This window comes from Dendropsophus ebraccatus, chromosome 6 (genome assembly GCF_027789765.1).
Source record: "Dendropsophus ebraccatus isolate aDenEbr1 chromosome 6, aDenEbr1.pat, whole genome shotgun sequence".
NCBI lineage: Eukaryota > Metazoa > Chordata > Amphibia > Anura > Hylidae > Dendropsophus > Dendropsophus ebraccatus.
Genome location: NC_091459.1, coordinates 37,934,075 through 37,959,478, shown reverse-complemented (window position 1 = coordinate 37,959,478; position 25,404 = coordinate 37,934,075). Strand labels below are relative to the sequence as shown.

Here is a 25,404-nt window from a genome sequence, read left to right as displayed (position 1 = left end):
GCACTGGAGGTGGGCCGGCCAGCCGCCAGTGGGAGGAAACCCCCTCCCCTCCGTGACGTGGCTCCATTACACAAATCTAACCTGCTCAAAGCTCCCTAATGGGCACAGGTCACTGAGGATGACTGTATGTCTGTAACCTTTTTCCTTGGCCCCCCTCCCCATGATCATCAATGGAGGGGGCCAGCTGGATCGGTGCTGAGGGGGGACTCAAGCATGCTTGAGTCATGCTCATCTCTAGTGCTAACCTTTTATCAAAACAGTGTGTTTTTACATCATGGATCTGGTAGGGTTATGTTAGAAAGTCCCATGAGGCTACGTCTTCTAACGGGAATATATCACCAGAAAATAACCTATAATGTGGATCTGGTTTATATTTGGTGTTTATTTATATCTTTGTTACTATACACATGAAGACATTTTGGATTATTTCAGTGCTCAGTGTACCCTGGGACCTAAGCCAAAAAAACCAGCCAAAAAAATCTCATCTGTCAGCTTTTCTGTAATGATAGAGACAGAATGAGCATGTCTCCATCTCCAGTATCACCCTGTGGTCTTTCAGGAATGGGGGGATACTCCGAAACTTCATGGAAATGGTAATAATCTATTCTGCTTCTTTGTAAAATAACTTTCATTTATTGCAGCTGTTCTGTCTTTTTAGTGTCTCAAATATGGCAGCCCCCAAAAACACAGAAAAAACACACAATAAGCTTGCTCCTTCTTACAGGATTTCTCATAGCTGTTCCCATGGCTTGTTTTTTTTGAAGAAATGTATTCAGCATTGTATCTCGAGGACCCGCTTTTTCTAACTGAATTGACACAAATGCTTCAGGAGGTCTAGAATAAAATAGGTACAATGACATATTATTAGTTTTAGTTAAAATAAATGTACAATCAATTTTAGGCTACATATCCACCTTGGGATCATAGCAGGAAAAGGCAGCCGCAAATAATAATCATGATCATCATACCACGCCGTCGATATTAACAGACATATATAGTGTTAAAGTGACACTGTCAGCCCTATTTGCATTTTGATTGCTCTCCACAGGTGTAAAAGGGTAAATTTTACAGCTTTTATTCATTATTTTATATTATACCTCATGGTGCTTGTTATGGTAAAAAGTTGTTTTTATCACCTGTGGATTGGTATATGTGGACGGGGCCTTGTGGCCTATGTGCCACATTGCTCCGCCCCCTAGCGCCACTTAGCCCCGCCCCATCTGCAACATCACCACCACATAGGCCCTGCCCCCTCAACGACCATTGGTGTGGGACAATCTAGGGGGGTGGGGCCTAGAGCTTTAGGCTGGCCCTTCCAATGGCTGCTGAGGGGGCGGGACCTATGCGGCGATGACGTCACGGATGGGGACGGGGCTAAGTGGCACTAGGGGCGGAGCGATGTGGCACATAGGCCGTGAGGCCCCGCCCACATATACCAATCCACAGGTGATAAAAACTACTTTTTAACAGAACAAGCACCATGAGGTGTGATATAAAATAAGTAATGAAAGCTGCAAAATTTACCCATTACACCTGTAGAGAGCAGTCAAAATGCAAAAAGGGGGTGACAAGTGTCACTTTAAATAGGAATGTTGGAAATTTAGGTCTAGTACTATAGTAGAACCTAACTTATTAATAATATTAATAATATTTTTTTTAAGTAATCACTTGCAAAAACATACAAAAGAGGACCACCTCAAAAATGTCAATATATATAGATACACAAATCACAGTAAGGCTGGGTTCACACTACGTAAATTTCAGTCAGTATTGTGGTCCTCATATTGCAACCAAAACCAGGAGTAGATTAAAAACACAGAAAGGGTCTGTCTACACAATGTTGAAATTGAGAGGATGGCCGCCATATAACAGTTTATAACTGCCATTATTTCAATATGACAGCTGTTGTTTTAAAATAACAGCAAATATTTGCCATTAAATGGCGGCCATCCTCTCAATTTCAACATTGTGTGAACAGATACTTTGTGTTTTCAATCCACTCCTGGTTTTGGTTGCAATATGAGGACCACAATACTGACTGAAATATACGTAGTGTGAACCTAGCCTTAGTAAATGTGCAATTGGATCATGTAAGGTGGTCAATGTATATACTGACAGAATGCCAAAAAAATGTAAAAAAATAAATAAGATATACAGTTGGTAAGTATTTCTAGGCTAACTTTGGAACCAAGGGACTATCCCTACTTACCCCATAATATAGTTTTGGGTTCCTAACTGAGAATAGGAAGGGATACCCAGATCAAGAAAAACTATATAGGACTTAATTGCTGTCTCCAAATATCTTGGTAGTGTGTGTCACTGAATGAACATGTTCAAAGATAACTTTGTTCCTAGTTATTTAATCCCTTAGAGCCATGTTTAATAGTAATATTAGGAACTAAGTGGTTAAATGAAAGGAGAGGTTAAATTAGTTTCCCTTCTGTACTTTAAAGGAGAAGTCTGGCGAAATTTTTTATTAATGTATTGTATTTCCCCCCAAAAGTTATACAAATTACCAATATACACTTATTACGGGAAATGCGTATAAAGTGCTTTTTTCTCTGCACTTACTACTACTTATTCATTTCCTGGATAACATGGTGATGTCACGACCCGACTCCCAGAGCTGTGCGGGCTGTGGCTGCTGGAGAGGATGATGGCAGGGGGACACTGAGGGACACAGGGCACTGAGAACACTGAGCATCCCTCTGCCATCTTCCTCTCCAGTAGCCACAGCCCGCACAGCTCTGGGAGTCGGGTCGTGACATCACCATTTTATCCAGGAAATAAATAAGTAGTAGTAAGTGCAGGGAAAAAAGCACTTTATACGCATTTTCCGTAATAACTGTATATTGGTGATTTGTATAACTTTTGGGGGGCAATACAATACTTTTTGCTTGACTTCTCCTTTAAATATCCCTACAGGACTCACTGATAATATTGGTACCTTTTATTTTGTGTCTGTACTGGGCTCTCATTGGAATGAGGTACTGGTGTAATGGATGGCTGACTTTCAACCACTGCCCAAGATGTGGAACTTTTTTCACTCGTAGAGGAGCTGAACTGACGTTGTATTGCTGAGTTTTCTTCCTAAATAAAAGATGATATAAGTATAAGTTTCCAAATGACACACACAGTAAAAAAAAAAAAAAAAAAATCAGAATGTAAAATACCATAGGTATAAAATTCTGCCACATTTTGACAGTGTGAATATAACCTACATATGATTTCTTTTTTTCCCCATTATCTGCATAATTCCCTTTATAGTCCATGCCAGTATTGAAACATTATTTATATGTATTGTACAATACCCCCCTCACACAGTCTTTTATCGCTATTGTATATGTATGTTTTTTTTACTTTGTTTTGTTTTATGATCCCGATATATATATATATATATATATATATATATATATATATATATATATATACATATATATATATATATATATATATATATTTAACATTATCAGTTGTGTCTCGCTTTTTATTATAAACTTTGGGGGACATTTATGATGGCTGCACCACTGGCGTACACCAGGGCCCAGATTGCCCCTACCTCCTGACGTACATCAACTATATCCCCCACTCAGGTCAGGCTGGTTTCACTAAAAGGCATGTGCCTCTTACTGAGTCCAGTGGGGAAATTAGGGGAGGGGCTTAATTTAAGACTCTAATCTTCATAAACATCCCCCTATTTTTTTTTTAAGGTTATGTTCACACATAGTATTTATGTCAGTCTTTTGGTCAGTATTTTTTTCAACCAAAACCAAAAGTGGAACTGACAGGGCAAAATTATAAAGGAAAGATTTGTCCAGTTTCTGTGTTTTTAACCCACTCCTGGTTTTGGATGAAAAAGACTGACGGAAATACTATGTGTGAACATAGCCACACAGTGCATTTAGATACTGTTAAAATGTTAGGCGATGTTCCAACTATATAAAAATTACATCTTTCTTTCCGGATGGCTGTCATTTAAGCGCCAAATAACAGCCATTATCTGTCGTTTAATGGCGACCGTCAAGTAAAAATGTCTTTTTGGTGGCGTCAGAACACAGCCTTAGGCTGCTTTGGTCCATGTTCGTTTTTATATATTATTAAAAAAATATTTGAAAGTCATTAGGTATTTAGATTAGAAAGCACTAGCCTAGTATTAATGCAAACCTTCATATTCAGAGCGCTCCAGGATGAAATGTAAGAAAATGATGCCAGCTGGTTGGCAGCTAGAAGGGCATTCTTCTGGCTTACTTGACAGGCAAGCACAACTTGCATATTTTCTACTCCACATTTATTCAGTAACTTGAAAGGAAGCACAAAGTGAAGGTGAAGTACAGCAGAAAAACCCGGCTAATCGCAGTACAGTAGATCAGTGGAAATACAATTATATCACGTGCATAGTTCATTTCAGCAGTAATTATAGGCATTAGCAACCTCCAGCTCTAGTGGCAACATCTCATACTGATCATTAGCAGACTGTAGCCCAATCTGTAAGCAGCAGCTCGGTAACATAAATGTTTCTTAGTTCTTGCCAAGAAATAAATTAGCCGACTGACATCATAAAAATAGGTTATATTGTAGTGGTGCCAGTTATAAATGTATATACAGTCAGGCTCAGATTGGCCCACAGGGGAGCAGGGGAATCTCCCGGTGGGCCCTACGCTGTGTTGGGCCCCTAACCAGGAGGTGGGCCTCTCTGTCTAGCAGCTCCAGGACGACATATAATCACCCAGCACTGCTGCACATGCCTGTCACTCACTGCCTCTATATAGTAACCTGGAATTACATCATATTATATAGAGGCAGGGGGTGACTGGGGTGACAAGCAGTAGCATGTAGGGTGCAGATTTAGCACAGCCCCTCTCCTCTCCCCTGGGGCCCTCAGCCACCTCACCCTTCAGGTGGAGGGGGTTTGAGAAGATAATAAAGAAACTAAACTCGCCATTCCCTGTGCTGCTCTCTCTCCCACAGCAGCTAATAGTAATTTTCGACCGGGTTCGGTGTATGTCACGGCCCCAGCTCTTTTAGCTACAATGTCACATACTCGGCAGATGGATCGCCTGCTCAGCCAGTCAGTGTTTGCAGCGGTGTCCATTCCCCGCCAGTGATTCGCTGAGCGGGTGATCCATCAGCCAAATATGTGATGTTGCAGCTGGAGGAGCTGCAGGACGCTGGTGGCTATTGGATATCATTAAGGAAGCACTATGGGGGACGGGGATGGGTAAGTATACTTTCTTTATTATGTTCCTGCCTACCTGAGATTCGTTAGTTTCATGTAACTTCCCCTTTCAAGAAACTTAAGTGGCAGGTTATGCTGTTTGCATAGAGTGACTGACAAGTTACTAGCAGTGAGCTAGCATCGCTGGTCATATACACAGTGCTGTACAAAGTGGCTATAGTAATGTGAAAGGTTTGGTGCTTGTTATATTTGGTGTATGTGGGGTGGCCCATGGGCATAGCTAGGATTCATGGGGCCCCATAGCAAAAAAACTGTATGGGGGCCCCCCCTCCTCTACACACTAATATATATATATATATATATATATATATATATATATATATATACTCAGTGATGTGGCCCAAAAAAAATTCTCTTGTGGCCAGAGGCAGATTCCTATGGTTATATACATAGGTGCAGGAGCAGACTACCTTTTGCTTAACCCTTTATTTACTGCAGTGTATAAGTGACCAAGTGTTCTCTTACATGCTGCAACACAAAAAAGGGTTAATACAGAAGACAATTAGCTCTCATAACCCCTGACCTCTGCAGGAACCCAGAGAACAGAGGTCAGAGGTTATCAGAGTAGTCAGGCAGAGAGCTAATTGTCTTCTGTATTAACCCTTTCTTTGTTTTGCAGCATGTTAGAGAACACTGGGTCACTTACACACTGCAGTAAATAAGGGGTTAAGCAAAAGGACACAGGAGGCTCTTATCTTTCCTGGGCCCCCTCCCTCCACGGGCCCCATAGCAACCGCCTTCCCTGCCTCTATGGTAGCTATGCCACTGGGGTGGCCCCAAGAATCAAATTACCAGTTGGGCTCAAGGTACCCAAGTTCGACACGGCCGGGCAGGGGCTCCCCCTAAAATCCATAGGATAGGGGATATCAAGCTGATTGGTGGGGGTCCCAGTGGTCATGAAAATGTGAAAGTGACCCCTAAAAATAAACAGAGAGGACGGTGCTCCAGAGCAGTAGCAAATGCCCATAGAAAACCTCTAGTGCTTTGGACAGTTCCTATTAGGGACAGAAGTGGCAGCAGGGAACACTGTGTCAGACTAGAAAGAAAATACCACTTCCTGCAGGACATATAGCAGCTGATAAGTACTGTTAGACTTGACTTTTAAATAGAAGCGATTAAAAAATCTATAAAACTTTCTGACACCAGTTGATTTGAGAAAAAAAACTTTCCCTCTTTGAATAAATAAAAAAGTCAATTTAGAAAACTTGAACTAGACAGTCTAAAAATAGTTTAGACCAGGTTTTTACTCTTTTTGCTCCCTGCCAGATACCTCCCCATATAGTTATAATGGACGCTGCTTAATACCATCTGTTTTACATAGACTCCCAAAATTCATACTGCAATTCATACCTCCTGTTTTTTGTATTTCATTCTGAATCATAATGTTATGGCTCATAAATTACTGTGATTTGTCTAGAATGTGATCTAGATTTTCTATTTCACTAAAGAAATCCTATCAGGACATATTGCACAGTTTTATAAAAAAAAAACAACCCCATAAAACACTACTACTCTCAACGTGACCACAATACATTATTATTATTATTCTGCATACATAGAAGACCATAACCCCTAATACGACCATTATCTATTTTTATTATACCCTCTGCATAGAACATTACAACCCCTAATATGACACAACCACTGGATGAGAGCATAATACAAATTCTATAATACTCTTTGGAGGGACAACCCTACTTTTGGCCAAAAGTCCCTCTTTTTGACCTAGAAATGAGATTGGTATTAATGTTGCTCTAGAAAGTGTCTGGTTTCTTACTTTATAAGAGACTCAAACTTGCAGATTATTCCATCATGTGGTGCAAGTTGGATCCTAAAAATTGGTATATTCGGATGAGACATCATGGCACTTTTCACCCATCATTTTACACATGCAGACACATTGATTTCTATGGCCCCATACCCATGTTATGGATCTGTTTTGGGGACATGATCTGTGTCACAAAAAAACTATTAGGGCATTGTGCGTCTGTGTAAACTATTTGAATCAGCAGGTCCTTGCAAATTTGTGTTCAGACTACGGAATTCTCGTGGATAAATTCCGCTGAATTCCCTCGCCTGTACGCGCTCACAGCCGCGCGCCTTTCCGCCGGCTCCATATACACCATTCTGTGGGCCGACTGATTCCGCATTCCGCCGCAAAAAAACAATCTGCAAAAACAGCATCACACCTCTCCATAAGCTGCAGGTGAAGTACTATTGATTTCAATGGAGCCTGCTGAAATAGAAAATACAAATCTATAGACAGGAGTGAAGCTGTTTCTGGGAGAAGGCTGTGTTCACACAATCTGTTGCGTTTTTAACACACATTTTGATTGTTGAACTTATTGAGAGACTTGGGAGATCACCAACCAGAGCGCCTCATAAACGTACAGTGTGAATCCAGCTGAAAGCTGCCAAGTCTAATATATTCTATTTGTAGAGAACTACTTTAAACCTTAAAGGAGCACTCTAGCGAAAAATGTTTTCTTTGAAATGAACTGGTTTCAGAAAGTTATATAGATTAGTCATTTAATTCTATCAAAAACCCTCAAGCCTTACGGTACTTATCAGCTGCTGTATGTCCTGCACAAAGTGGTGTATTATTTCCAGTCTGGCACAGTGCTCTATGCTGCCACCTCTGTTCATGTCAGAAACTTGCTCTGGACAGTTCCTGACATAGACAGAGATGGCAGCAGAGATCACTGTGTCAGACTGGAAAGAAAACACCTCTTCCTAAGAACATACAGCAGCTGATAAGTACTGGAAGACTGGATTTTTTTAATAGAAGTAAATTACAAATTTCTGACACCAGTTGATGAGAGATTTTTATTTTTTGCTGGCGTACCCCTTTAATAATGTGGACTATTTTTATTTTTAAACAACTAGAAAACCCCTTTTGTACAACCAGTGTGCTTTCTCCAGTGATCAACTAATCAGGTGATCGCCGATTTCCTATGAAAGCCTGGGCAATGTAGTGTTACATGGCACCCATACTGCTTGTCTCTACTCTGGAGGATTTCCAGGTGTGGATCCCCTCCTTCTCTATTCATTTCACCAGCTTTATTAGTATTACTCTTTGGCCGCCATTTCCACATACAATTATATCAGATTGTCAGCAGTCTCCTTCATGTTAACAAATGCGCTATATATAACCGTATACCAGTGGTGTCTAGTGACAGGAAATGCTGGGAATTGTAGTGTATAGAAATGTCTGTGAACCACAAATGTCCCTCCAAAAAGTTAGGAGGAAAGGCTGACTGCAAAGCATTATGGGGAAGCTTGATGTCATGCGTTTTTAGTCATCATCATCATAATGTTTACAGCAATGGAGCAGCTTTATCAAACCAATCACAGCTCACCTCTCATATGTTCAAGCTCTTATCAAATTAAAGCTGAGCTTTGATTGGTTGCTATGGGCAAGTTAGACTGTCTAAGTTGCGCATGGCAACCAATCACAGTTCAGCTTTTATTTTACCAGAGTAATTTGAGAAATAAAAGCTGAGCTGTGATTGGTTGCTATGGGCCACATCAAACCATAGTATTTAGTGTTCCTAGTGTGGCCTAACCATAAGCTGTTTGCTTGGTCACAAGTGTGCTTAGTGACCTCTGCAGTAAAGCGCATAGCCAGTCATTAATGGGTTAATGCTTCGGATGTGTTTCCCTGCAGTAACCATAGCAACCGTGCACAGTGATGACAAGCGCTTATGTCATAAAGAAGGTTCTATAAAGCAATGCACCGCGCCCTGATCAGTGCCATCTTGGATGCGCCAGAAAACCTTGAGCTTGACTACGTTACTCCCCCCTACCCTTGATATAATTTGGAGGTTCTAGCAGGGGAAAAGGGGTGGTCTGCTTTAGACTACCCCTTCATCAAGTCTGCACCTTCCTGAGAAGCGGACCTGGATCTGTGAGGAAGAAGAGATACATCTGCCATCAATAAGGTGACAGATATTGCAGCCAGATCTCTCGCACATCTAGTTTATTGTATTTATAGAATGGTATTACCCTCTAAGCCCAGGGGAGGGCAACTCTCCAGCCATGGCTCCCTCGAGGTTTCCCCCACAGGGGGTTTTTCCTCGCCTGAGTGCTGGAGGGTGACTCTTCTTGAGTCGGGGGTCTGCCATTTTCAGTGTCATGTAATCATAAATAAAATTGGCACCCTTTGACACCTGATTACAATGTGTTGTGTCTTTATTTTGCGTTCTTTGGTTTAACTTATTGTGCTTGGGAGTTGGGGGTCCATCACATATTGCAGTCATAAAGCTGGACATCTGCCTGCTACACAGATCTATCACCTGCACAAGTAGGATGAAGCAGTGGCTAGTAGAACTCCTGCATGTATGTGCATATCCCTGGATTAAAGGGACACTCAAATCTTGAAGAGAAAACATGCATCGCAAGGTTTAAACCTACATCTGCAAGGTTTGTCAAAAGGTTTTTATAAGTGACAGGGACACACCAATCATATCGCATATCACAGCATAAATATACATCATATATACACAACTTAGTGGCTCTTGTGTGTGGGCAGCATCAGGGGCAAAGTAAAGTATTGCGCCCCCTCATACATACATACATACATCCAGGTGCAGCCTAGGTAGCTGCCCCCCCTAAAATCCACAGGATAGGGGCTATCAAGTTGATTGGTGGGGGTCCCAATGGTCAGGAGAATGTGGAAACGTGTCCCCCTCAAATAAACAGTAGGGACAGTGCTCCATTAATTCTTATCCCTTATCCTGTGAATACATTTGGGAGAGGGGTATGTTCTCATGTAGGATATGGCTGAACTCTGACTAGACATTTTTTGGGGGTCAAGAACGCAGGGACCAGAGGTTAGTTGATAGTCAAAAGGTAAAAAGAAACGCAATACCCCTAGGACATTTTTTTGCTATGACGTTGTTGTTTTGTTCCTTTGTGAAATCGTAGCAGGCTATGTGTTTGGTGTTTTGCCATAGACTTCTATAGGGGGAATATTGTCATGTCTATGAGGAAATTAGTGTTTTTTCCCCAGTTCTTCAACGGAAAACCTGGAATCAAATGACTTATACTGAAAAAAAACAAAACGCAAGGGATAAAACGCCAATAGTAATTTACACTAAGGGTTTGTTTAAACTGATGAAAACAGGAGGAATTCCGCGGCTCAGCCCCCCGCCTCTGACTCTGCTCGGAATCCCACCTGCCTCAGTGTGTCAATAGGATGCCTCGCGCCTCTGCTCTCCGCTCAAAGAATTGACACATAGAGAGCTGTGGAGAGCAGAGGCGGGTAAGGCATCCCAATGACACACTGAGGCAGACAGGATTCTGAGCGGAGTCCATGGCGGCAGCTCCGCTGTGGCATTCTGCCTGGTTTACTCAGTGAACGTACCCGAAGATGAGATAATGACAGAAAAATTGCCAGGAAAAAAAACACCAAAAAGCAGTAAAATGTGAAATAATCCGAATCTTGGTTCAGATTTGTAGTGAATTTAGTAGAATTAAAGGGATACTTCAGCAAATGTATTCTTTCAAATCAACTGGTGTCAGAAAGTTATAAAGATTTGTATTTCACTTCAATTTAAAAACCTCCAGTCTTCCAGTACTTATCAGCTGCTGTATATCCTGCAGGAAGTTGTGTATTATTTCCAGTCTGACACAGTGCTCTCTGCTGCCACCTCTGTCCATGACAGGAATTGTCCAGAGGAGGAGAGGTTTTTTTATGAGGATCTGCTACTGCTCTGGACAGTTCCTGTTATGGACAGAGGTGGCTGCATAGAGCAACTATGGAGAGAAAGAGTCCCTGTCTAAATACTTGGTAGAAAGTAGTAATTTTCTCCTAAAACTTTAATGGTCTTTAATTATTATTATTATTATTATTATTATTATTATTATTATTATTATTATTATTATTATTATTATTTTGTATAGTGCAAACAGATTCTGCAATGCTTTAAACAGTTCCCTGGAGACAAATCATTAAACAATCTATTCATTCAGGCTACTGTTCTCAGAAATGTTGTCTTGTTCATTCTGAATATAATTTTGGGAACAGTGTAAAAAAAGCAAGATCTGCCAGATCTTGAAAATTAAAGGGGAACTCAAGTGGGAAAAAAAAAATTTCTTTCTTTTTTTTTCCCTTTTTCAAATCAATTGGTACCAGAAAATTATACAGATATGTAAAAGACTTCCATTTATAAATCTCAAGCCTTCCTGTTGCTAAATGTCATACAGGAAGAGGTGTATTCATTCCAGTTTGAAACAGCACTCTCTACTGCCACCTCTGTTTTTGACAGGAACTGTCCAAAGCAGAAACGTTTTTCTATAGGGATTTGCTACTGCTCTGGACAGTTCCTGACACAGATAGAGGTGGAGACTGGTAAGAATAGACCACCCCCTGCAGGGCATACAGCAGCTGATAAGTACCTGAAGTCTTAATATTTTAAAATAGAAATAATGTATAAGTCTGTATAACTTTCTGCTACCATCATCATCTATTCTTAGCCTCTGCTTCACTAGTACAGGTGCTTTTTATTTTTTTGTTGCCCCTCTTCATTGCCCTGCTATCAGTACTTTTATTTTGCTGTCCAATAAGCTAAAGAGTACATATACTTTCAACTCATTGATAACCTATACTTACACCTCAATGGATAGAGTGTTAGGGTCCTATTACACTGAGCGATTTTTAACGATTAACGACTAACGATAAACGATCGCAAAGGAGATTGTTTATCGTTAACCTGAAATCGTTCACCATATTATACAGAACAATAATCGTTAGTTATGATCGTTATTCCTTCTGATCCCAGAAAAACAATGGACAATGTGCTATTACACTGAACGATTAGTGAAAAAAAGCGGAACTTGAGCGAACGAACGTGGAATTACAGCGAACAATTAACGATTAAAGATAATTTTAGGTTTAGATCTAAGGGCCCTATTCCACGGGCCGAGCAGGGCCCGATCAACGATGTAAACGAGCGCCGATCTGCTAGATCGCCGCTCGTTTACTAGGCCTATTAAACGGCCCGATGATCGTTGAGCGAGGGCTGCAGGGACATCGTTACTGATGTCCTTGCAGCCCTTGCAGCTTACATTACCTGTCAGGTCTTCTCCTCCGCTCTGTCTTCCTCCCCGGGTCCCGCGCGGTCTAGAATGACCTGTCAGCTGACAGGCCACTCAGCCAATCACAGGCCGCGGCGGTCCCGGCCTGTGATTGGCTGAGCGCTCCGTCAGCTGACAGGCCATTCTGAAGCTAGAGCGAACGGGACCCGGGAAGGAAGACAGAGCGGAGGAGAATCCCTGCAGGTAATGTATGCTGCGCTTCTCAAATCGTCGGTCGCCAGCCATTCCACCGTATCGATGCACGGTGGGGGAACGATGATTTTAGGTCTGGCCCTAAATGAACGATAAGCCGATGACACGATCATTGGCTGATTGTTCTCTCTATTCCACCGAGCGATAATCGGCCGAATCGGGCAGATTTGGCCGATTATCGTTCCTGTGGAATAGGGCCCTAAATGAACTATCAACGACATACGAGCGATTTTTCGATTGTTGCCTGCAATTACACAGAACAATTATTGTTTAAATTCGAACAATTTAACAATTTTTCGCACGATAATCGTCCCGTGTAATAGGGCCCTTAGGGTCCCATTAGACAATGCTAATCGATTGCAAACTAGTGCTTTTGGGAACGGCCGGAAATTGTACACCATAATACACAGAACAATGGTCTTTAGATAAAATTGCAATTGCAATCATAATTACGATCATTTGTATACTCTGGTACACAAACAATTGTAATAACCAATGAACGATGCGTACACCATTAGTGAACGATTAACAATGAAGACGTGGTAAACGACACATGAGCGATTTTTCGATTGTTGCCTGCATACGCAGGGAAAGATTTTTTTTTTAATTTGAAAGAAATAAAAATTTGCTGCACAATAACTGTCCTGTGTAATAGGGCCCTAAATGTTTATGCCTTGTAAAGACAGCCAATGAGCGGCCAATAAAGCTCCATCATTGAAGGGGTTTTTCAGAGTTTTGTGTATATATATATATATATATATATATATATATATATATACAGTATATGTTGCAGGTGCTGGGTTAAAATAGAAAAAAAATAGTATAGCTATCTAGCCCTGGTCCCCTGCAGCTCCCAATCAGCTTCTTCTGGCCCCTAATCTTCTGACATCTTCTTGCTTCACAGACAAGAATGAAGAGCAGGATTTGCCGGCTTTTTATTTTTCTCTTTTAACCTTTAAATTTTGCATATATAGAATACCCCATATAAGTTTGCCTGTATGGTTGAAATGTAACATCTGGTATATTTGAAATATTGAATATATTAATATATTAATGTTTCTACTAGGGATGGTCCGAACCGAGTTTGGTTTAGGTTCATACGAACCCGAACCCTCGGTAATGATTCCCGCTGTCTGCCTGCTCCGTGGAGCGGGCGGATCCAGCGGGAGGACCGCCTAGAAAACTGGGATACAGCCATAGCCATAGGCTGTATCCCAGTTTTCCAGGCGTTCCTCCCGCTGTATCCGCAAAAATTGCCGACACGTGAATAGGCACATAGAAAACAACGGGATCTAAATTTGTCTGCAACTGCGGATCCGCAATTAAGGACACATCTTGTGGATGTGTGAATAAGGCCTTAATGCTAATAAAACATAGAGGTTTACTGTTAAATAACAACATTTTTTAAGACTTGTTGGCACCAGGGAGCCATGCTCACTCACCTTCACCTGTTTGTCAAGGCTTTGTATGTTTCTCTATGAGATGCTACAGCCATTGTCTCATAGGGAAACATAAAGAGCAGGTCTCACCAAAGAAGCAGTAAAATGCAACAGGTCAGAGAACGTCTGCAGGGGAAAACAGATGCATGTGGGTGAGTGAGCATTGTACTTTGGTGTTGGCCACCTGAAAGAAATAAAGGGGAGTTATCTAAAGGGCCTTTTGCAACACACATATTTATCTGACATATTATTAAAGGCAAAGCCAGGAAAGGCTGAAAAAGGCTGAGATTTCTCCTCTTTAAATTCATTCCTGGCTTTGGCTTCAAAAATCTGATGGATAAACTGTGTGTGTAAAAGGACCCTAATTGTAGTGAGATACTTATGTCCATATTATTGGGAATCTCACCTGTAATATACCTTCTCTTGTTATGAAACTGAACTTCCCAATCTGGTTGTCATCAACTTCATGAATGGCAAGAAGTTGTGAGGAAGGTGAATATCTTAATCGAGAAAAAAAGTATTATAAACATCACTAACACTACACATAATGGAATATTACTGTGGAATGCTACAGACATCTTTATAAGGAGTTCAAGCTACTACCGTAAGCAAGTGTATTCATCACTCTTAGGGTATGTTCACACTGAGAAAATGTGGCTGAATTCCATGGCAGAACTCTCCGCCACGGAATCCCACCTGCCTCAGTGTCAGACAGCATTTCTATGGGAGGGCTCACGCCCCTCCGCTCTCTGCTTAAAGAATTGACATGTTAATTCTTTGAACGGAGAGTGGAGGCGCACAATCCTCCCATAGAGACGCCGTTTGACACTTAGGCAGGCGGAGAGTTCCACCAAGAAATTCCGCCACATTTGCTCAGTGTGAACATACCCGCACTCAAAAACATTTGCTGCGCCTGTTTTTTGTTTTTTTTTTGCTTGTTTTTTTTAAAGATTCTTATCAGGTTGAAACAGCAGATACAATATATAGCATTTTCTAATTCATAAACATGGCTATTTACTTAAAAATATATGCTAATAAGTAAAAAATGCATAACTGGCTAGTTATTAGTCCAACACTAAGTAATCTTGTCTAAAAATAACGAAGGAGGAGGGACTAGAGTAGGGTCTCACAAGAATAACCAGAGATGAGAAAATTTACAGTAATAACAAAGCAAATCACTTTGTTATTTCTGCAATCCGCTCATCAGCCTGCTGCCTTTCAACTGATTGCCGCTCTGTGCCGCTCCTGATCGGGTGCCTGGAAAATTAGATCCATTCCTGGGAAACTGGGAGGAGTTTCCCAGGACTGGATCCAGCTTTTCCCAGCACCTGGATGAGCGGATTGCAGAGATAACAGAGTGCTTCACTTTGTTATTACTGTAAATTCGCTTGTCTCTAATAATAACCCTTTTGTGTGAAGTGTTTTGAAATAATGAATTTGAAGGGTGCGTTCAGATGTGGCAAAATGTCCATACTTTTGAATGTGGATTGTGCAACAGACTACGTTGTGATGTGTGGTGCAACAAATCTGCTATAAAAATCCATTACAATTCCACAGAATACAGTAAGGCCAGCTTATCGTCTAGAAGTAAACAGTAAAAGTTCCAATTGAATGACATCAGACACAAATCTTAAAAACGTTCACATGTACCGTATCGCAGCGGGTTTCACACTGCCAGTTTCTCATCCTGAAATTCTTGTCTTGATCATTATTAAAGTATATGACAGTCCATTGTATTGTAAACATGAATATATAGTGCTGCTGTTATGTTAAAAAAACAATAAAGAAGCCATTCTTACCTGTCCATGCTCCCCTGATGCCCTCCTGAGTGAGGTCCCCCACTTACTGACAGCTCTGTCTGCTAATCAGCCAGAGCTGTCCCATCTCAGCCAGTGATTGGCTAAGTGGGCTGTCAGTGAGCAGAGGACCCGCAGATGCCACAGGAAGGCACCGGGGGAGTATGGACAGGTAAGTATGGCTTTTTTTTGTTATTTTTAACATAATGGCAGTATTATGGACATTCTCGCATTGGAATCAAAATCTGCTGCAGGAATAGAGTTTCAAAGACTGTAATGCTAATCAGATTCGCAGCTGCATGAAATCCCCCGTGATATGATACGTGTAAATGTACTCTAAACAAATTATATTTTTGGTAAACCTGGAGTGACCATTTAAAGCTAATGTACCATTTTTTTCAGAAGATAACGGTGGCACGGTCCTTTTTTCAAAAGGGCGCCTGGTTCCCACGCTCAGTATCGTTTTCTTCTTGTGCACTTGCCCGCTCTATGCACTGGAGGTAGGCCCGGCGCCCCCAGTAGAACGATATCCAATCCCCGCGGTGTCATGGTTCCATTAGAATCCAGCATGGCTTTGTCGCTGAGGACGCAGGGCCCGCCTCCAGTGCACATAATGGGCTGGTGCACAAGAAGAAAATGGCGCCAAGCGCAGGAATCGGGTGGCATTTTGAATAAAGGACCACCCACCAGGATCACTATGCCGATAAGTCACTGGAAAAAAAATGTTAATAGTCCTACCTGTCCACACAGCTGTCATCCTCGAGGAGAGATGTGATGAACATAGGAGGCTTCTGCTCCCCTTGACTCTTGTGTGATGCAAATTCAAACTGGACTGGTCTTATGTACAGGTGAAACTGATTAAATCCCATCTCTTCAGCAAACCTTATATAAGTCCTTAGAAACAATTAAGGAAGTTTATCAATGATTATGCTGAAAACATTCAGAAGTCACTTGCTATTGGAAATCAGATTTCTCTGTAATGATTAAATTTACTTGTAGGGCTAGATAGTTTTTATATAGGTTATATATAGTTTATATATAGGTTTTTGGGAAATGTTCCACTATAACTTGCTATCTATCCATGCAAACCTCAGCTTGTGCTAAGTAATCAAGTGGGCGATCCTTCTGGAACTTTTCCCACAAAACTATTAATCAATCTTCTCATCTCCTCCTTTTCTAAAATGATACGACCATTGCGTCCGTTTCCATTACTGACGTTTGACTTAGCTCATTATACTGCAAAGTCACTGATATAATAACTCCATTTCAAAACATGGAATGGTACGGTGAGGGTAATCTGGCTGACTCGCTGGAAGCACTAAGCCCCCCTCCCCCCTAATTAGACTCCACACAAGTAGACTTAGCGTCCTAATACACGGGGCAAATTGTTCACCATATTACACAGAACGATGGTCGTTAGTTACGATGGTTACTATGATCGTTATTGCGATCGTTACTATCATCGTTTACTCCATCTGATCCCAGCAATACAATGAACAATGTGCAATTACACTGAAAAAATGCGGAATTTGAGCGACCAAATGTGGAATTACAGCGAACGATTAACGATAATTTTAGGTTCAAATCTAAAGCAAAAAACAACAACATACAAGCGATTTTTTGATTGTTGCCTGCAATTACACAGAACGATTATCGTTTAAATTTGAACAATAATTTTCGCAAGATAATCGTCCCATGTAATAGGGCCCTTAGGGGACCCACATCTGGCAGTTGGCAATAGGCGATACATCGTTGACCTAGGGTCACCCAGAGTTCGCTGGGGTGGTGGCTTTGGATCGTGAATACAATAATATATCTCTAGGGCTTACTTGTATGGGGATCACTGTCTTTCTTTATCTGTTAACTGTTACTTTTGAAGCAATCCAATAGTATTTGATGACCTTGCATATAACTGCATGAATAAATCTCCCTCCTAATCACTGTATTCTCCTTGGGATGTCTGGCTAAATTCGTCTCACCTGGAGAGAAGTGCCGTTTCAAATGAGGTCTCAATTATTCTGTAACGCAGAGTGATGAGCTCTAGCATCTTGCTGAATGTGTCCAGGATATGGATTTGCTTTCCTCTGCCGTGCTTTTTATCTTCATCAGCTGAGTTCAGTGCTGACACGCAGATATGTCGGACCATGACTGGATCTTCTATCAAAAGCTCCCCAAACAGCTAGAGCAGGAAAAGATATTGTAAAAATATAACCTCAGACCTGGAGGCCATTTCTTCCCCCCCCCCCCCCCCCCCCCCCCCCCTCTGCAATTTTAATCCTTCCATACCATCCTTCTTAATAGAAACCATTGGAGCGAGAAGTAGTAAATGTGGTGACTTGTAGTAGGTTTCAAACTAAAGCTAGCAAGCTTTATGTAACTTGATTGCTGCCTTCTGTTTTTTAAGTTATTGTGATTTTAACATGTGTGTTTTATTGGCCTGATGGTATAGGTGGTCCTGGGGTTTGGGTACTATTCAGTGGTATTACATCTAGCATGATATACATGGGGTTTATATGTCATCATAACAGCCTTTGTACATTCGGGGTGACATTCAGTAGGACACATTAGGTCTGATGGGCACCACTTTAAGGTTATTCACACCATTCCACGGTAGACACATCATACATAGCACATAACACTGACATGGATTATGTTTATTCTGAATAGATTTTTTATACACATAATTATGAGAGTAGTTTCACTAGGACCACAACACAATACCACACACTTTTTGCACATGCATTTTCATCATTGTCACTTTACTATATTTGCATACCATTCATACATTTACACATTCTGCTCACTATCCATTATGTTATTTTGCATTTTCCTATTTATATTTCTTCTTTTACACTCAGCACTCGCACTTTATATACTAGCACTGGGCACTTAAAGCGACTCTGTACCCACAATCTGTCCCCCCCAAACCACTTGTGCCTTCGGATAGCTGCTTTTAATCCAAGATCTGTCCTGGGGTCCGTTCGGCAGGGGATGCAGTTATTGTCATAAAAACAACTTTTAATCCGGCAGCGCTGTGTCTAACGGCCGGGGCTTACCTTTGTATATGCATTAGGCTGGCACCACCTCTCCGTCCTTCCTCCCCACCCTCCTCATCATTAGGAATGATCCAGGAACATTTACTGCCGTTTAAGCTTTGCACAGGTGTATTAACGATCCAGCCCATGTTCATTATACACACAGGTGTGGAATAGGAGGCAATCTGCCTGGAGCATTCCTAATTATGAGGAGGGTGGGGAGGAAGGACAGAGAGGTGGTGCCAGCCTAATGCATATACAAATGTAAGCCCCGGGCCGTTAGACACAGCGCTGCCGGATTAAAAGTTGTTTTTATGACAATAGCTGCATCCCCTGCCGAACGAACCCCAGGACAGATCTTGGATTAAAAGCAGCTATCTGAAGGTACAAGTGGTTTGGGGGGGTCAGATTGTGGGTACAGAGTCGCTTTAACACTTGCCACTTTTCCAGCACTTAGCACTATTTGTTTGCAGTGTATATGCACGTTTGTTTGTCTTTATAGGTTGGGGTTTTGACCAACTGGCAATACAGTACTTTGGGTTTTATTAATTTATTTGGTCACCTACTATCAATTCATGCTATATTCTTATCTGGTGCCCTTACAGGTTCCAACACTTAAGATGGCTGCCAGGCTGTTAGCGGTCCAGTGCGCATGCCCAGTGCGGAGAGGTGTGGCGCTAGGGGACGTACATGCAGGAAGGCGCAATCATGCCTGATGTCACTTGCTTCTGCCCGCCTGGCTCGATGTACACAGTGGCATACGCTTCTGGACCACCAGGTGACATACAGCCCAGGTGTTGTGCATTTCTTTCAGCCAATCATCCATTGTGGATGTATATTTAAGTCCCCTGGGCCCCCAGCTCCCTGAGAAAGTGGGAAGTGAAACGACGTATGAGTGTGAGGTGGGGGGCCAGTGGACTGGGACCTGAGTTACATACCAGTAACAGTATTTTGCATCCGTATTTACGCCTCATCATTTTTTGTTCTCATCAGCGTACAGCGTACAATTGGCACTTGCACTTTTTTATTCTTGCACTTTATGCTGAATGAATCATGTGATGCTGTCCACATATGTGTATATATATAGATGCACTGGCACTTTAAAATACCTTGTCCCAGTAACATGGTCTCCCACCTGTTTTTTATTGTGATGTTTTTTTCTGTGATGGACATAAATAAAACTTGTTATCTTGTTAACTAGTGAGTGACTGGATTTAATTGTTGGGTTTCCCAATATCATTAATTGGGGTAGTCTCTTGAAGCTAGCAAGCGCCTAGGACCAGGGTTTATAGATGACCTTTTCGTATTATATAAACTAGTGGATATGCGGTTATATCAGTACAGTAGCATGAACATTTAAGCTGTTTGAGAGCTCCTAGCATCTTCATGAATGATGATGCCAGGAGTTTCTTGATTCTGCTCCGTAGCACATCTTCCATGCACAGACCATAATCATGGAACGTGTGAATGCCCCCTTTATGTATATGCCGCTATGGAAATACCATCTATATGTTGAATGACTATCAAGGACATAGATTAATTACCATGTACCAATATGCCAATAGATAAAGAACATGCAAACAACATCAATATATAATCATGACTATAATATACTAATACGACCTGTTGTGTGCACCTGCTCATTACCCGAGGGGGAGAACCCAATTCGTTGTGCTGCTTTGGGCAGCTTAGTCATCTCCTGACAAAGCTGCCTTTTCTCTTCTCATCTATCCCTTCTCTGCCCTGCCAGTCATGCTGCTCCACCCTCGAAAAGCTAGATCCAGGCCTGGGAAGTTTCCGAGCAATGGATCCAGCTTTTCCAGGTACCCGGGGTGGAGCGGCAGGGAGCGGCATGGAGATCAAAGGCAGCCAGCGCTTTGCTTAATTTGTAACGTAAATTCATTCATCTTTACTTATAACCCTTATTCTCCTTAAGGGTACAAACCCACTTGACGTATTTGCTGTGTGAATCAGTCTTAAAAATAAGCAGGCAAAATGCAGGTTGGCTTTATACAATTGTTCTGCGTTAAAATACGCAATTGCGTATTTTTGAAGCGTGAAGCTACATGCGTTTTTCGCACAGGTTGTTAACAACTGATGCTTTGCTAACAACAAGCTTCACGCTTCAAAAATACGCAATTGCGTATTTTAACGCAGAACAATTGTATAAAGCCAACCTGCGTTTTGCCTGCTTATTTTTAAGACTGATTCACGCAACAAATACGTCAAGTGGGTTTGTACCCTTAATTCATGTTAGATTTCAGTTAAATTTCCCCCTATTAACCAATGCAGGGATTGCTGATGACTATTATTATATTGCATATTCACTCTGAGTTCACACCTGCATTTGTCTCATTTATGAACGAATCTGTCCATTAAATGAATGCAAAAGCACAAACTTAAATTTTAAAAAACTGACGTCCGTACATCCGTTTGCTTAAGTTGGCATCTGTTTGCATATCAGTTTATATTCCTTCCTGGTTTTTCTTCTTCGCATGCTCAATGAAAAAAACTGTTGATGACGGATGACTTGCACATGGATGTGAACAGAAATACCTTCTCTTTAGGGTCATCATCATTGACTATAATGTAAACAAAAATGGATGTGCACTTTTTGTTTGTGTTCCTTTTCTTTTTTTTTGGGACGGACAAAACGTTTGTGCAAGATCAAATTTTATGTGCGTCCAAAGAGGCACTGATGGGTTTGATGAAAACGGATCACAACTGATGCAAAGGAAACACATTAAAAGCCTATTGAAATTAATGGGGAGTTTGAGGGATCGGCTAAGTTCCGTTTCTCTGTTATTAAAAAGGAAAAGAGTAACAGAATTGTCTTTTTGTTGGGGTTCTACTTCTACTTCTTACTTTATTTTTTTTTTAAAAAAAGGTTCATAGAAACCACTATAAAATACACATATAACCTCGGAATCATATGGCTAAAGTAGTTTAATTAAACATGCTACAATATATCTTACATCTTTGTGCACGTTAGCTGTAAAGGATTGCAGTGGATCTCTCGGAGCTGACCACTCATTAAATGCAAGCTGAAGGACCTTCTTTTCTACTCTGTAGGACTCTCTTGGTGTCTTTGTGTTGCAGATATGCTGAAATTCTTTACAAATTTGATCCAGGGTGTGAGAGATCAGGTATGCTAGTCCTAGAGATGGATGGAATTCTAAGAGGTACACATTCTTTAAAGCAGGGCTGTGGATAAAAGATAATGAATGACATTAGATCTACCATTACATGGTCAACTTACTTAACCCCTTGAGGACCCGGCCCAAAATGACCCAGTGGACCAGGCCAAATTTTGTGATTTTGACCTGTTTCACTTTATCCATTAATAATGTCTAGATGCTTTTACATATCCTAATGATTCTGAGACATATTCTACTTTATATTACTGGTAAATTTGAGTGGATATTTATAGCATATACTTGTGAAAAATCACAAAATAATGTGAAAAATTGTGAAAATTTTCATTTTTCTAACTTTGAAATATTCTGCCTGTAAGGAAAATAGTTATACCACATAAATTAGACACTAAATAACATTAGCGATATGTCTACTTTATGTTGGCAGCATTTTTTAAACTTGCTTTCAATTTTTTAAAACACTGGAAAGCTTAAAAAATTAACAACAATTTCCCAAATTTTTGAGAAAATTTCAAAATCAGCTTTTGTTAGGGACCAGTTGAGGTTTGAAGTGAATTTAAGGGGATTGTATGTAATAACCCCCCCACAAATCACCCCATTTCAGAAACTGCACCCCCTAAACTGTTCAAAATCACTCCCAAAAAGTTTTTTAACTCTTTAGTTGAGTCACAGAAATAAAAGCTAAATGTGTAAGAAAATTTAAAATTTTAATTTTCTGTGCACAAATTATATTGTAATCCAATTTCTCTCATAGTAGAAAACCTATTACCAGAGAAATGCACCACAAAATGTATTGCCCTGTTTCTGCAGTTTAGAGAAATACCCCATATGTGGACGTGAAATGCCAAGTGGGCGCTAGGAAAGCCTCCAAAGGGAAGGAGCGCTGTTTGGATTTTGGAAGCTGGATTTGGCCAGATTGGAGGACGGAGGCCATGTTGCCTTTACAAAGGCCCAGTGCTGCCAAAACAGTAGAAACCCCCCACAAGTGACACCATTATGGAAACTACACCCCTCAAGGAACGTAACAAGGGGTGTAGTGAGCATATGGACCCTATTGGTGGCAGGCACAATCTGCTAAGAAAATGAAAAATTACTTTTTTTTGACCAAAAAGTTAGTCTAGCCTCAAATTTTTCATTTTCACAAGTGGTTGAAAAAGAAAAAAACCTGCTAGACATGTAGAGAAATTCCCCCCGAGTACGGAAATACCCCACATGTGGACGTGAAATGCCAAGTGGGCGCTAGGAAAGCCTCCAAAGGGAAGGAGCGCCGTTTGGATTTTGGAAGCTGGATTTGGCCAGATTGGAGGACGGAGGCCATGTTGCCTTTACAAAGGCCCAGTGCAGCCAAAACAGTAGAAACCCCCCACAAGTGACACCATTATGGAAACTACACCCCTCAAGGAACGTAACAAGGGGTATAGTGAGCTTATGGACCCCACTGGTGACCGGTACAAATGTGGAACAATGTGCCGTGAAAATGAAAAATTTTATATTTTTAACTAAAATGTTAGTCTAGCCTCACATTTTTCATTTTCACAAGGGGTTAAAAAAGAAAAAAACCTGCTAGACATGTAGAGCAATTCCCCCCGAGTACGGAAATACCCCACATGTGGACGTGAAATGCCAAGTGGGCGCTAGGAAAGCCTCCAAAGGGAAGGAGCGCTGTTTGGGTTTTGGAAGCTGGATTTGGCCAGATTGGAGGACGGAGGCCATGTTGCCTTTACAAAGGCCCAGTGCTGCCAAAACAGTAGAAACCCCCCACAAGTGACACCATTATGGAAACTACACCCCTCAAGGAACGTAACAAGGGGTGTAGTGAGCATATGGACCCTATTGGTGGCAGGCACAATCTGCTAAGAAAATGAAAAATTACTTTTTTTTGACCAAAAAGTTAGTCTAGCCTCAAATTTTTCATTTTCACAAGTGGTTGAAAAAGAAAAAAACCTGCTAGACATGTAGAGAAATTCCCCCCGAGTACGGAAATACCCCACATGTGGACGTGAAATGCCAAGTGGGCGCTAGGAAAGCCTCCAAAGGGAAGGAGCGCCGTTTGGATTTTGGAAGCTGGATTTGGCCAGATTGGAGGACGGAGGCCATGTTGCCTTTACAAAGGCCCAGTGCAGCCAAAACAGTAGAAACCCCCCACAAGTGACACCATTATGGAAACTACACCCCTCAAGGAACGTAACAAGGGGTATAGTGAGCTTATGGACCCCACTGGTGACCGGTACAAATGTGGAACAATGTGCCGTGAAAATGAAAAATTTTATATTTTTAACTAAAATGTTAGTCTAGCCTCACATTTTTCATTTTCACAAGGGGTTAAAAAAGAAAAAAAACCTGCTAGACATGTAGAGCAATTCCCCCCGAGTACGGAAATACCCCACATGTGGACGTGAAATGCCAAGTGGGCGCTAGGAAAGCCTCCAAAGGGAAGGAGCGCCGTTTGGATTTTGGAAGCTGGATTTGGCCAGATTGGAGGACGGAGGCCATGTTGCCTTTACAAAGGCCCAGTGCTGCCAAAACAGTAGAAACCCCCCACAAGTGACACCATTATGGAAACTACACCCCTCAAGGAACGTAACAAGGGTGTAGTGAGCATATGGACCCTATTGGTGGCAGGCACAATCTGCTAAGAAAATGAAAAATTACTTTTTTTTGACCAAAAAGTTAGTCTAGCCTCAAATTTTTCATTTTCACAAGTGGTTGAAAAAGAAAAAAACCTGCTAGACATGTAGAGAAACTCCCCCCGAGTACGGAAATACCCCACATGTGGACGTGAAATGCCAAGTGGGCGCTAGGAAAGCCTCCAAAGGGAAGGAGCGCCGTTTGGATTTTGGAAGCTGGATTTGGCCAGATTGGATGACGGAGGCCATGTTGCCTTTACAAAGGCCCAGTGCAGCCAAAACAGTAGAAACCCCCCACAAGTGACACCATTATGGAAACTACACCCCTCAAGGAACGTAACAAGGGGTGTAGTGAGCATATGGACCCTATTGGTGGCAGGCACAATCTGCTAAGAAAATGAAAAATTACTTTTTTTTGACCAAAAAGTTAGTCTAGCCTCAAATTTTTCATTTACACAAGGGGTTAAAAAAGAAAAAAACCTGCTAGACATGTAGAGCATTTCCCCACGAGTACGGAAATACCTCACATGTGGACGTGAAATGCCAAGTGGGCGCTAGGAAAGCCTCCAAAGGGAAGGAGCGCCGTTTGGATTTTGGAAGCTGAATTTGGCCAGATTGGAGGACGGAGGCCATGTTGCCTTTACAAAGGCCCAGTGCTGCCAAAACAGTAGAAACCCCCCACAAGTGACCCCATTATGGAAACTACACCCCTCAAGGAACGTAACAAGGGGTATAGTTAGTATATGGACCCCACTGGTGGCAGGCACAATATGGGACAATGGGTTGTAAAAATTAAAAAATGAATTTTTTCATTTTCACAGCACAT

The 25,404-nt window shown here is 41.4% G+C and overlaps 1 protein-coding gene across 3 annotated transcripts in view; it reads right to left on the bottom strand.

Annotated features, from left to right (window-relative positions):
• The window catches only part of LOC138795556 (uncharacterized), a 95,056-nt gene that overhangs the window by 42,832 nt on the left and 26,820 nt on the right, over window positions 1–25,404 (bottom strand). For all 3 annotated transcript variants that reach the window (XR_011363627.1, XM_069974815.1, XM_069974816.1), the window contains 7 exons: window positions 21,772–22,000; window positions 17,741–17,940; window positions 16,500–16,655; window positions 14,372–14,465; window positions 4,165–4,299; window positions 2,948–3,090; window positions 723–834 (listed from right to left, as the gene is read on the bottom strand). Coding sequence is in view for 2 of the 3 variants with exons in the window: in XM_069974815.1 (XP_069830916.1) it covers window positions 723–834; window positions 2,948–3,090; window positions 4,165–4,299; window positions 14,372–14,465; window positions 16,500–16,655; window positions 17,741–17,940; window positions 21,772–22,000 (1,069 nt within the window). In the remaining variant the exon portion in view is untranslated. The remainder of the gene's footprint in view (window positions 1–722; window positions 835–2,947; window positions 3,091–4,164; window positions 4,300–14,371; window positions 14,466–16,499; window positions 16,656–17,740; window positions 17,941–21,771; window positions 22,001–25,404) is intronic.